The 14,861-nt window shown below is 36.4% G+C and overlaps 1 protein-coding gene across 2 annotated transcripts in view; it reads right to left on the bottom strand.

Annotated features, from left to right (window-relative positions):
- The window catches only part of TUSC3 (tumor suppressor candidate 3), a 104,409-nt gene that overhangs the window by 60,594 nt on the left and 28,954 nt on the right, over positions 1-14,861 (bottom strand). For both annotated transcript variants that reach the window (XM_088524675.1, XM_088524674.1), the window contains exons 2-3: positions 8,308-8,477; positions 1,254-1,371 (exon numbers count right to left, since the gene is read on the bottom strand). In XM_088524675.1, coding sequence (XP_088380801.1) covers positions 1,254-1,371; positions 8,308-8,477 — 288 coding nt within the window. The remainder of the gene's footprint in view (positions 1-1,253; positions 1,372-8,307; positions 8,478-14,861) is intronic.

Raw genomic sequence — 14,861 nt, forward strand, 5'->3', positions numbered from 1 at the left:
GCTAACAGAGATGTTGCAAAATATTTTAATTCAACGTTTTATAAGATACAGAAACTTCCGAACATTGTAGAGAGCTCACATGCACTGGTTCTGCCACCACTGGCTTTGACATTTCTCTATAATTAGAATAAAAGTAGAAAATCAAATTCAAATTTCTTTGTTATGGCATCAATATTGTATTATTGATAAGAAAAATTTAGATCTGTTATTACTTTATATGCATATAAGCAAAGTCCAGATAGTATTTATGAAAAATCCATCTTAAAATAGACATCAGTCATTTATGTCATAGAATCATAGAATGCTTAGGGTTGGAAGGGACCTCTAGAGATCATCTAGTCCAACCCCCCTGCATACGCAGGGTCACCTAGAGCACGTGGCACAGGACTGCGTCCAAGCGGGTTTGGAAGATCTCCAGAGAAGGAGACTCCACAACCTCTCTGGGCAGCCTGTTCCAGTGCTCTGTCACCCTCACTGTTAAGAAATTTTTCCTTAAGTTCCTGTGGAACTTTTGGTGCTTCAGTTTATTTCACAAAGAAAGCTAACATGCATTTAATGTAATTTGGTGTAATTTTTAAACACATGCATCATCTGATGCAAATTGAATCTGCGCTTTCTTAAACAGGAATAAATTGGACAAGACTATTATGTATTGATTGGTTTAATGATGAAAGCAGGTATTCAGTATTACCGTAACCATGTAGGAGGATAGATAATTGTTTTAAAATCCATCTGAACTAAAATTAATAGCAAAATACTAAGAATAACCACTTTTTTATACAACATCTCCCAAGATGATTATTGGGAACAAAAAATATTTACTAAACACAGTAAGTCATCTTTTATATATACAAAAATTTTGAACAATAAATACTAAACATTTTCTCTGAATATTTTTACATTACCTTGCACTACAGGTTAAAAAACAAAACAAAAAAAAAAACCAGAAAACTTCAATACTTGTTGTTGTTCTTAATGTGTTCTTCACAGTCCAATCAATGGACAAATACTAGACAGGAAAAAGCATTTTGGAATTTAGTATTATTTTTCAAGGGTTACATTTTACTTTTCTCAATTGTTCAATTTCACAGTAGACTCTACACTATTCTCCAAAATTGATTTCTCATCCTTCCTAACTACTCCACAAACAGAAAACAGGTTTCTTTATGTTATTTGGCAAATAAGCATGCAGTTCTAAAAATAATTGGCCTGCACAAAACAATTTAAAAAGTTTCACTGTATCCAATATTTACCTGTTGAAAAACATCTGCCCCTTCATCATAATCCACAATTGTGAAAAACAGCTTGTTTGAAAAAGCAGAGGAATAGCGCCAGGAGTTGGCCAGCACTTGATACTCTTCATTAGCTTGCCTGTTAGAGAAGGGAAGGGAAGCAGCATCAGCAGGGCATTTACTGGCAACAGAGATTCCGTACTCCTCACTCTCAACACTGATACTACCAATTAAAAGAAGTTTCAGATGACTACACAAATCTCATTCATTCCCACTTTCTCCAGAATTACAAATAGACAAAAATCAAACCAAAGACATTCCAAAACATGTTAACAACAACAACAACAAAAGCCTTAAAGCAGGAGTAGAACAAGAAAAGCCTGAGTGGCACCATCCAAATCTGATCCCAGTGCAGACCATGCAAAGAGATGCTTGCGTGCCCTCGGGTAAAATGGCAGGATTTACTCACTCAAGATGGGTATACACCGATTCTGAAACTAGGGGGGAAAAAAGCAAAGAAACAAAATAGCATAGAAGGAGGTCTGCCTGCACTCAGCCAAAAACTACTATACACTGCAGAGACACTGTAGAAAGAACTAATGAAACAGTAGTTCGCAGACAGCATAAAACAGCACTATTTCTATAAAAACTGTCTTACAAGTGATAAAAGGTAAACTTTGCGCAACATACAGGACTAAAAAGATTTTTTTCTATCATAGTTTGGAAGTCAGACTGTTACTAACTCAAGCTGTGATCAAGTCTCCTCATTGCAGTTTTGTCAGCAGTACTTTGCTGTCATTGCAGAGAAGAGGAGGATTCCGGGATCCTTTATGAGCAAAGTAGTTCTCCAAATACACAATCCCAAAACCAGACAGATTTTCCCACATGACACATCCAAATCAAAAAATTTGGAAAAAAATCAGAAAAAAAGAATTGAAAGAATCCACGCGCTACTCAGACTTTATGTATCTTCCTTCTCTATTTCCATATCACAAATGAAATATATCTGTTATAGAATGCTAACCAAGGCTGCACCATTTGGCCACCTACCTTTGCATGCAGAAGGATGCAAATAACATAACTGAGTTTTGGTGTCATTGTTTTCTCAAAACAATATTTCTGTAAAATCAGTTTCATATATATATATTATGGTCCAGAGCGCTATTTCTTTGAAAACTCTATCTGCAAAATTTGCTTTTACTGCAACAGGGAAGCTGTGCACTAGACATACACTGTATTTCGAAAGAACAAAGGAGGGGAGAAGAGGTAGGATCAGAGGTGTCAGAAGAGACCTTGTTTCCTCACAACTGTTACGGCACAAGCTATACTATAATTCCAGTAAATCTGTACTATTATAAGGAATATAATTGTATATAAGAATATCCATCATGAAAAGGATTTAGAACAAAATTTGATAATCTCTTTCCAAAAAAAAAAGAAAAAACCCACCTATGAAGCACAATGAAAGTAAACTTTTACCCTTACTAGCTGATTGACCAAAAGGCATTAATTAATTAAGGCATTAATTTTAACTATAAAAAAAAATGCATGATTAAAGCAGTGTGATATTGGCTTAATTCTAAAATTGGGTATTTTACATGAAGCAGACTAACATTCATGGCCATCCTGAAGAGGGCAGTCAGACAACATCAAAGGGAGGCTGTAAAAGTTTAAGTCATATCGGCAGGGCACTGTTCTGCTAAACCTGCTATATTAAAGCTGGACCATCTTTATTATTTGAACAAGATAAGATCCCTTCATCCTGATGCTATCATTCTTCTTAGTCTAGCTTTAACTTCTGCTGAAACAATATTTCTGGGAAATTCAGATACTACAGTTATGCTTCAGCTATTCAATAAAACACTTTTGTTCCCCTTGATCTCCACGCATTTTACATCTTTAAACTATTTTGAATTAATGCAATGGGCCTCTTCCTTTTCAGGAAGCAACATTTTGCAAAAAGTCCTCTTAAATTTTCTGCAACATTTTTGAAGTTCAATTTCCTCCCCTCAATGAATTTAGCAAAGTATTCTGTAATACAACATTATAGTAATTTTTGTAAAGAAGATACTGAAAAGACAAGTTATAAACAGCATAGCTGTTTGAATTGAATCACCACAAGTCATTCAAATTTTAAATGCAAATATTTGCATTTACATGTTGAAATCTAACTCTTCATTCAGATGGTGAATAGAGAGCTGAAAAGCATTACTTATGTGCCCTACCTTCCCCATTCTGCACACAACTGTTCCAAGAATCTGTTCTGAACTATTCTCATTTCTGAACTAGTTACTAGGTCCCCCAGTTCATTCCCCCCTCTCTCAAAGATTTACCTATATGAATAACTTTACAAACTGCAAGTAGTCCCATTTACCATACTGGAACTACTACTAAATACATAAGGTTAATTCTGTAAAGAACTGGAAGAAGTGGGTATAAAGAATTGGGTATAACAAATATCTGAGGGGCTAGTAGGAGCAAGACTGAAACAAGAGACAGGGAAGTTACAGCATTACTACATACACAAGCAAAGAACATCACATGGGCATTTTATTAGAAGCACAATTCATTTTCTGCCTTCACTACATAATTTTCCATGAACACACTACTAATGCAATCAGCTGCATTAATAACATTTTGAAGTGGTGCTTACTCCTCTCCACATGAACCAGTATTAAAAAGCATAAGCATTTGGTTCAAAAAAAACTCACACCCAATTAGCATCATATTAAGGAAAACAGAAACTGAGTACCAGAAAGAGTAAAACAGCCCGTGAAATTCTTAGCCAAAGAAAGCAGTAAACACTCTTTATTTTTTGGCATAGAACAGGCTTTACAAACCACATATAAGTGTACAATCAGCAAAGCGTGCACTAGCAGGTGACCTACCAGGTACTAGCCATCTGTTGAAAGTAAACTATCATCAGTGCTGTAATTTTCCTCAACAATTAATTTGCCATTTTTATCTGGAAAGGTTTTGCAAAATGAAGAGTGGAGGAGGTTAAAAAGCATATTTTAATTTCCTCTTTGAATCAGGAGACTAGATTCAAAGGGTTTGCCTGTTGTATTCTTAGCTGCGTTTTTGGCTTGGGGGTCTGTTTCGTTTTACTCAGTTTTCTACAGACTTAGAGTGCCACGGCTAAAAGCATTAATGTCTCTACCCATAAAATTCACCACACACTATGAAATGAAGGCTTCACATCTCCTAGGTTTCAACCGATGAAAAACTACACCAATTTTACAATCTAGATCTCTGTAATAAGAAGGCGAGTTAAAACCTTCGCTATTCTACCTACAGCATCCTGCTGGCTGTCCAGTATTTAGCAGATGAAGAGAAGCTAGCAGAGCAAATTTTGTACAAGTTGCATAGCACAGAGTAAACAGATCTGTGACCACAAAAAGGAGGCACCTATAGTCAAACAAGTAATTGCTGCCCTGGAAAACTGGATGTCATCCATACTGTTATTGAGACACTGAGGAGCACTGGAAAAGCGATTGCACAGCTTTACTCCTTCCCCATTTCCTGTTACTTTTTGGACAAAAGTTCAAAAGATATTTCTATTTCTGCACAACAAAGAGACACAGCAATGATTTTCATGCTTGATCAACAGGTGAAAACTGAAAGGTAGAGAATCCTGATCTTTCTTTCTAATAAAACATCCTAATGAATTTCCTTACAACCAGATGATTCTTCTTGTTTTTGATGTACTCTTTGATCAGCTACTTTAAAACTGTTCTCTGAGATCTTGAAAGTCTAAATCAAGCAGATTTTCCTTTCTTTTCTATCAAAATGAAAAGTTTCATCCTGGGTGTCTCTCATTGATAGGGCAGGCACTAATGAAACCCTGTGGAACCTGTTCTCTCACATATTTTGTCACTTTCTTTCTGCATACTGCAGGTCAACAGCAGAAAGCAGCTATAATCAGAATCCTTAAAGAAGTATACACTGCAGTAAGCTTGAAATTTGACAATACACCAACCATATGTTGAATCACAGAATCACAGATAGGGAAGTTGAAAGGGACCTCTAGAGATCATCTAGTCCAACCCCTGCTCCAGCAGGGACACCCAGAGCACGTGGCACAGGGTGGCATCCAGGCGGGTTTGGAAGATCTCCAGAGAAGGAGACTCCACAGCCTCTCTGGGCAGCCTGTGCCAGGGCTCGGTCACCCTCACAGGAAAGAAGTTCTTCCTCACATGGAGGTGGAACTCCCTGTGTTTCAGCTTGTACCATAACTTACCTTTGGTACAATCCTGAAAACAATACAGATGCAATAGCTGTAAGCAGTTGACATGGAACTCATTCTCCAAGAGTTTTTGCAGTGGCTACTAGCTTTTTCCAGGAGATGCCACCTATCATTTTTGACAGAATTCAGCAACATTGCTCAAATGGAACACTAGAAGTCATTAGAAACCATGTGTCATCTGCGGAATTGACTCATCGTCCTCAGGCCATATAAATATATATATATATATGTATGTACACACACATATATATGCACACACATGCAGACACACAGATATATAAACACACATGTATGTGTATATATATGTATATGTATATACATACATGCTTATGTGAGTATATATCTACACATATATACATGTGTATGTGCATATACATGCATATATACACATCTATGTGCATAGGTATGTATTCAAACACATGCACAACTTCAGCTAATGGGAGTAATCAGTGTTGCTCTAAAAACAGCTTAAATTCCAATTAAAAAAATGCACATGCACAACTTGTAGATATTATCTGTTATTTTTCTCTAAATTAATTTCCCTCTGTAAATAGAAATATCCAAGCAATGACTTTAAAACATGAGTGGACATAACCATACAAGCATAACCATTTCAACCACAAGATTTGTAAAGGCAAGGGCTCATTTTGACAATAAATATTTGACAATATAGCCAAATGTTACATCAGATACAAAGGAAAAGAAAGGGTCCACAGGGCACACATGATCTCTACCAGCCTCAAATGCAGACCTACAATGTCTTGCTTTAACAATGACTGTCTTTCACTGCTCTACTCCAGAAGAAGAGCACATATCCATTACTTTCATCCATAATGAAATACCAACTATAACTATTAAAAAAAAAAAAAAAAAGACACAAACAGCTTTTTAGTCAATGTTAGAGGTGCATGAAAGTGAGCAGGCGCACTTCTTAGGTGAAAAATTGTCCCAACACTTACAGCAGGGTTTCAGGCCTAGATGCTACTGTATATTCAAAATATTGCACTGCTTTTTTGTATGCAACTGTTCTGAAAGTATTTAATGAAAATAATAGCAACAGTTAACTTAAACCTTGATCACAGAACATTACATATTAAGTTAAAAGTCTGTTTTGGCTTTTGGCAAAGTGGTTAGTGAATAACTAAAGCAATGCATGCATTTTTCATTTCTGTATATTCATTCAGTGCCCCCATCAATTAATTAGCTGTTGATTTAAAGATGTCAAAGTTCCTGATGATTGTTTTATGTGCAATACAATCAACCTCATTAAATTCCTTTTATTTCACAGGGCAAGCATGGAACCCAACAAACCTAATAAAAGCAGTATGTTGCTTTTTTCCTTCCTTCTCTGATTCAAGATTTAATGTTGCTATATACAAAAATGCCTTAAGTGGCACATTACTCCCTTAATAACAGTAAATATTACTGTTGTTTTCATATGCTGTACAAAGAGCTGTATATAATAAAGAAATTTCATATCTCCATTATAATGATGAATAAACTGACCCTTAAAAAGCTGAACTTAGTGCATCTCATGTAGTTTTAACTATTGAGTAGGAAAATAAAAAAACTATTTAAAACAGTATTTGCATTTCATCTTCTAAAGGTAAACTCTAGCAACACCAAGAAGAAAGAGCAGCAACTAAGCATTGGAAGGGTAAAGCAAAAATGCCCTTGACTTTGAAGCAATAGATAGTTTCTATACCTACTCTTTGCACTTCACAGTTCAGATGTGGAAGGTGAACTGAGGGAATGCAAATCATACTCCATCCCTCAGCCTTTATGGACTGACTCCCATAACAAACAAACAAAATATTAAAAAGAAAACTGTAAGAACATATGACTCCACATTTACCACTTATTACACATAAAAGTTTCTATTGTGAACGTCACATTCCCTAAGAATTCTGTAACATTCCCAAAAAAACCCAGCAAGCTGTTACATTTATTGACCTTGCCTGCTTTTTTAAGTACACAGTTTAGAACCAAGGAACAATATTGCTTAATACAGAGCTTACCTAATTCATAGCCTTACGGAGTAATTGGCTGGCTTTTTAAATACAGGTTATAACACTCTGCAAAATAATCCCACATATTACTAAATGTAATACTTTCTAATGCATATTTTGGCTAGAGAAGTCTTTATTAGCTCACTTTCTGCTTTAGCACGATAATCAAGCACATGACTACTTTTCAGTCCCTTGGCCTTATTCCCATGTGTATAGTTAGCTTATTGAATGAGGAACATCCAGTGAAAAATCTTGGCCTGAAAAGAACACTGGTCGCAGTCTATCATGGATTCTTACATGAGCCAGCAGTATGCAGCATAGTTCAGTGGCAGGCAGTATTCCATAATGATTTCATAATATCCCCACGTGCTTCATGTAAGAATTGCTCGGAACTGTGAAACCATGGGGTAATTCACACTTGAATCAGCACTTTGGACATCGCTTAACCAGAGGAATTAAAAAAACAATCATATTTACTAAACAGCAATTAATCACTTCCATCACAAAGCATCTTTGGAAAGAACAAGGCTAAATGACAATAGAACAAATCATGTTTCTTCAGGAGAAAGTCTTCATTGGCAGTGTACATTTTACTCAATTGCAATAAAAAACAATACAAACTGAAACTAACCTAACACCTAAAATTCATCATGCAGATTGAAGGCAAGTTGAAGAGGATGCTAATACAAGCAGTGAGGCTTTAAAGTCTCAACACCTGCCCCATGCAAAGCCCAGTCCTGCTTGCAGGGTGCATTGCTTAAAATGTTCACTTAAAAACTGCGGTGGGGAAGACAAAAGCGGTCACTGAGGCATAAATTACCTGCAAACAGAACACTGCCGCTGCGGCTGGAGAGCAGTGAACATCACTATGACGGAGTAGTTCCGTGGTGGAGCCTTCACAAACCTTCGGAATTTGTCTCCATTCATGCGGACGACTGAGCGCCTTGAGCTCCACTCCATGAGCTGTTCCACCTTTTCAGCCAAAAGGTTCTGTAATCAAGGACAAGAACGAGGAAGGCTTAAACTTGAACTTCAATATTTTTGTGGCTACCTTCTGCCTTTGCATTCCCTCCCTGCTCCCATTCACTTAGACAGAGTGTAGGGGGGCATATCTATGAAGTTTATAGCACAACTTAAGTCTTGGATATATCTAAGAACAATGAGTTTTTAAGGCTCTTAAAATAATTCAATCTGTTCCTAAAGAGAATAGTGATTTAAAATGAAATGAGACATATAGGTTGCTACTTCAGGCAAGAGAGTACAGTAAAATTCACTGTCTAAATGAAAAATGCCATTAAAAATTGGAAGGTTTAGAAAAGGCAGCATTACATTACATTTATTCTATATTGTAAAAAAATCACAGCAGGATACTGTCATTCATATATTAAGCTGAAAAACAACTACAAAGAGATAAATAGTCATTATGCTCAGAATTTTCCTGCAAATATGCATGTTATTTGAGCGGTGTTCATGTTAATGTACTTTTTGTATCTTGCTATACACAGAAATGATCACATTTTCTTATACACTCACCCAGGCGCTCCCCATTGTGAGATGGTATTTTTTATTTCTTTTAACACTGAGATCAACAAATCATTTTGGCTGATCTAGGAGCATTAAGAAAAAAATATTTGGCCTGTGTGTAGTGTATGTTTTAATGAAGGCATTCAATCACGTGAATGATTTAAAGGCAGGTTATGAGTTTTATTATAAGGTGGCCCTTGTAGAAAATGCATTCATTTAACCATTCTTATGAAGGTCTATTTAGATTACTATTTTTCAAGTAAATCTGAATTGATACATGCTCAGTAGAGGCTTGCTAGAATTTTAAAAGTTGCCTACTTTCAGTGGGGTTGCCTTAATCATGCTCTAAGTGAACTGCTATATTTAGAGCAGATCAGGATCAAAGCAACCACCCACCTTAGTGCTCAGTTCCCTGCTAAAGGACACTGTGGAAGCTGCCTATAATAAGTAATAGGAAGGGAAAAAAATAGTTGACAAAACTGGAATAATACGACTCACACAGTAACTTAGTGCTAAGGGAGGGCAGGAAGAACACAAAGAAAGAGACAGACAGGGAGACAGAAAGTGGAGAAAGGACAGCAAACAAAAGAGAGACCAAGGCAAAAGAAACCCCCCAAAACTAGAAGGTGCGATAAAATAAGCAGGAGCTGGCAAAAGGTTAGAAAAAACAATCAGGATCCAACATGGAAGGGAAGAACAGATCGGCTTAAGAAAAAAAAACATCCTGAAATAGGGACCCGCTGGGAAAAGAACAAAATTAAGGGCAGGACAAGGGTAAAATTCAAATGCTGTACAACAACCATTGTTTGGGCAGGGAGACGAGGCATCTTTTCTAGGATTTTTAAAAATACAAAAATATAAAAATTCCTTCATCTGATAACATTTTGGCAAACCAACAAGGCTACACAAGAAGTCAAGATACATATACTGAAAGAGAGAATGAGAAAACTTCGTGGACAAGTGAAAAATATATTTGTAATAGACTTTTAGTACAGAACTTACTTACCACCGCCACCAAAAAAAAAGAAAAAAAAAATAGAAGATAGTCCTTGCAAGGAGGACCTGCTGTATAATGAATTTCAAGACTACCTGTGCTGGTAATTCAAGAACACAGAAGCATAGATCGTTACAAATTTTGAACAGTTTTGAAATCATCAGGTTTATTTGGCCCCATAAGGCCTGTTTTGAAAACAAAAAACAAAAAACAAAAACAAACAAACAAACAAAAAAAACAAAAAAAACAACTTTCTTAATCATTATCTGATATTTACAAACAGTATCTGAACACTATCTGAGTGACAGAATACAATTTTTCTGATCATGAGAATACTAATGAATCAATACTATGATTATTAAGTCCTTTGATTTAAAAAAAAAAAAGAATCAGCAAGGATATCAGAGAAAAAATAAAGTCCATGCATTCCCAGGACTTCTTAGGATTGACAGTGTCTGGATTAAATCTTACTGTTCATTTCAAAAAATATATTAGTTTTAAATGAGTAGTATTCAATAAAACATGTGCTGCTGAGAAGAGGGTGGTAAATACTAGAAAAGTGGTAAATCTTCAGTAACTGAAGAAAAAAGATAAACTGAAAAAGCTCAATAACAACACATAACAACTTTTAAATTAACATAGAAAGATGAATTATATTTTGCTACAGAAAACCATAAACTATCCAGAATGGGCCTTTATTCAGTGAAAAGAAACAGAATTCCATAAATCCTCAGTAAGTGATTGAAAGTAAAAGCATAATGACCTTGACTGAAAAAAAGGAAAAAAATAAAGCAGTGCTTTATTATTGCTACATTACCTGTTTCTACTAAATAACCAACAGCACAGGAAGAGACTTACTTAAAGAAGCCAAGCCCCACGCAAACCTTTATATGGCAACTTGTGCCACCAATAAATATTTGCCCTGTTTCTTTTTTTCTTTTTTTTTTTTCCCCCAAATTCATCCACTTATGACACCACCTTCTCACAGCTCTTCTGTGATACAGTGAAGATTACTCAGATGTTGTCACCCACTTAGGACTTCTCTCCTTGTTAAAGCTCTAGATAGCTAACTGGTATCAAGTTTAAAATAAAGCATGTAACTAAGATAGTACTTCAGGAGTACAAAGTCATCAAACAACATTTTAATACTAGCTTCAGTAGATTCAGAAGCCATCTAGTTCTTTGAAATGTAAAATTATCATTCAAAAGACGGTGAATAATCATTTATATAAACGGTAACACATGTTTCCGTAAAACAAAACCTTCTTAGATATCTGACTGCATCCAAGTATCCTATCATTCTCTGATTTACTTCTGCTCCAGAAAGTCTCTTTCAACAGAACGACTGCTACATGAGACCAATGGCTCAAGAATTCACAAGGAAGTCTGGAGAATTTCCTGTATTTTAAGGCTTGCTGGCTTAGAACAACTTGACAGTTCGAGGCAGGTCTGATACTGCTTTGTCATTTACAAGGCATTTGCACAACGCATGCTGCTGTGCAAGCTATCACCTTTTCCACACCTCATTTAATAATAAAATTCACAAAATAAATCTCCTGTTAAATGAGATTCCATTTTAGCTCTGCCTTTCACTTGTTAAAGTTCAGCACCGGTTTCATCAAATGGGACACATTTCAAGGTTACAACCGTATTCTTTGACTTCGGATCAAACGGGCACCTACTTTTCAGTCATTACACTCAGAAAATTGACCAGTTCTATTTAAAATGAAAAAAATGTATATTTTGATCAAATGCTAAAATTAGTAGAACTTTGTAACCCGAAATGGACCTTTAGATATTTTTTATAATAAACAAAATAAACAGTAAAAAGTTTGCAGCATAGAAGCTTATTTTTAAAAGAGTGTGTTGCATAAATGTATGAGTATGAGCTGTATCTCCACCTGTCAAAAATTTTCTCCTGTTTATAAAATAAGCATGTTAAAAATAACAGAGAGCATTTAGAAACAAGAGGTACAAGTTCCGTTGTCTTAATGGAAAGAAAAGTTATTTTGAGGTATTTCTGAAGTATTTCTCAGAAAGCACTGTTAGAAAAGCCCATCCCAAATATTCTTGCCATTTATTCTATCTAGAATGAACATGACATGACCTTGAGCCTTTAACATGTTTTCTTCTACCAGCATGTGTCTTAAGTTTACACTTCATTACCAGCTATCCAAACTTAAATATAAATTTATATAAATTGGTATAAATTGTCACCAAATTGGGTCATTATTAGGATTCTAGACTTCTACAAAAATCTTACTGAATCGCCTCTTTTCATCTATTTGGCAAACTTTCCTCTCAAAGGAAATCTGGAAATAGGAGGACATGGCTAATTCTGACCAAATGAGTAAGGAAACATGTGAGGACTGAGACACACAAACGTTTGCAATTTGTCTCTAGAACAGAGAGGGAGAGACATTTTCTCAAATTTGTCCAAGACTGATAGTTTCCTGCTGCTTTCCACAGTCTGTGGGAAAGACTTTACATTTGTTTAAATGTGTTTTTTTAGTTAGAGAATTCCTCTGCCCACTTGCCAGCTCTGCGTTGCTAACTCAAAGCAACTGTTTTAACAGATGCACTGGAAAAAAAAAAGCACAGGCATAAATCTGATGAAGACAAATTCTTCTTAAAGTTGCAATTTTGATGGTGCAAATGGAGTAACTATCAAAGGGCTAACGGCTAGCAGTCTCCTGATAAAAGCATACAAAACAGGCAAATCAATGAGGGAGAGCAGCGGCCACACATCATTTATTTATTTTCATTTTCTGATGCCTCTAACAATAAAATGATACATAAGATCTCTGTGTGTAAACAGTACAAATGTTCACATCTTAATTGCCATTGCTCTAGCGTGTCATAACAAATGAAAATAGAGTGTAGTAATATTTTTTTCAAAACTAGAAAATTGAGAAAATCAAAATCCAGGAAATTTGTGATACCACATCATGAAAGCAGATCTTTATTTAGGACAGGGATTCCGCCTGAAGAGAACACCTATGAAATCCACTCTTGTTGCTGAAGAAGGGGTAGAATCACTATGTTCTGGCCTTACTCCTGTAAAGCAGATGAGCAGTCCCCAACGAAACATGGCTCTTAGGACAGCAATTCCAGTAATTCTGCTTTTGTCTCCATGACTAGCGCAAGATTCTTCCACTTGCAGTTGTTCACATCACTGAGTCAAGAACAAAGAAGAAGAAAGAAAAAGAATGAAATGTGCCTGGTCTATCCCCCAGTCTCCACAGATTTGATAAAAGAGAATATGCCACCTGACCAAAACACAGGCAAACTGTGACAAACTGTGACCGAGAAGACGCTGGCAGGCCTCGCCTCTGGCATCCGCCTCTGGTTAGAAGCCCCACAAGTAATTCCCTGGCTGGGACTGCTTCCCAGCTTCTCCTCTCTGCTTCTTAACCCAACAGAGCTTGGCATCTACCAGCCTTCTCTTTCATACTCTGTGACTAGCAGATTAGCAACTCAAAACACAGCTTTATTTATTTATTCTCCCAAGGTACAACACAGACAAAACGAATGATAAAAAACAATAACAACAGGCATGTACACACAGACCCCCCTTCACTTGACTGTTAATCTTCCTCAGGCAGATTTGCTAAGTTTCTCTTGGCCCACCTCAAACCATTTCTGTGTGGGAGAAAGAAAGAAAGAAAGAAGAAAAAAAAAAGAAAAAAAAGAAAAGGAACCCCAACTATTTTCTCAGTTGCAGCTTTTCCTGGCTGCTCGAATGACACTGACATTCTCAAGACAAACCTCTTGTTTCCGAGTCAAAATATGTAGGATTTTAAATTCTTGTTGATTCAGACTGTTGATCTAGGAACACACAGGATAATGGTAAAGGTGATATGATAAAGCTATTTTCTACTAACTAATTTCTTTCTCACACTGCCTTTGATTTACTTTGCCTTCACCCAGAATAACTTCATACAAGAAACTTGAGGCAAACAGACCCATGAAAAAAGGCAAAGAACAAGCCTGAAGCTGCCGTTCAGGGCTTCAGTTCCTAACTTGGCCCTCTACCAATTAGCCTCTTTCAGCTGGTCAGGTCCCAGCTCTTCCTCGGGTATGAGGAAGACTACCGCCAGACATGGGAAGGGGGGAGACGGGAGCTCTGGAAAGGCAGGCGCAAGGGCTGTAAAGGAAGACATAGATATTAATGATAAAGTCCTCAAAATAATTTTAAGAAGTCTACTTCTGAGAATCAGATGAGAACTCAATCCGTAATTCTGTCTACTACTATTAAGGCAGAGGCATTGCTGATGACCAAGCTGTTCTCCTTTCCTGATGAAAAACTCACCTTTGCACCAGGAGCTCAGTCTTCACAGTTTCTGCAGCACAATGAATAAAAGCAAAGAGTTTATAATTAACAATTTCGTATTGAATTTGCTAGTGGGGCTGATTTACATTTACCTATACATTCTAAGCTATGAATTGTCATTCAAAACGCTTCAGGTGAGTTCCATGCTCCTTTACATGTATGTCACCAAAGCCAGATAACGTGGCCTGAAACACTGCCAGAGATGAAGGCTTCACTTGGCTCAGTCAGGAGAGCCACAGCCTCAACAAATGTTGACTTTGTAGGCAATTATTTCAGAACAAAATATATGGTAAGAAAGTAGGATGTATTGATCAAAGCACACAAGTTGCCTCATAAACTTCTCTTAGTCTGAAGTGCATAGTTAAAATTCCAGCTTCTTGTAATATTCTTCTTTTTTCATATTTAATTATGTAAAGAATAATAGTATAGAGAAAATGTACTAAATGGACACACTTCAGCAGGTCCTTGGTAGGAGGCTCCTTGGTACCTCCTATAAAAACACATCTAAACCAGACTAAACAGA

Source organism: Tinamus guttatus, unplaced genomic scaffold (genome assembly GCF_059628265.1).
Source record: "Tinamus guttatus ecotype Peru unplaced genomic scaffold, ASM5962826v1 Tinamus_guttatus_pri_ptg000213l, whole genome shotgun sequence".
NCBI classification, from domain to species: domain Eukaryota; kingdom Metazoa; phylum Chordata; class Aves; order Tinamiformes; family Tinamidae; genus Tinamus; species Tinamus guttatus.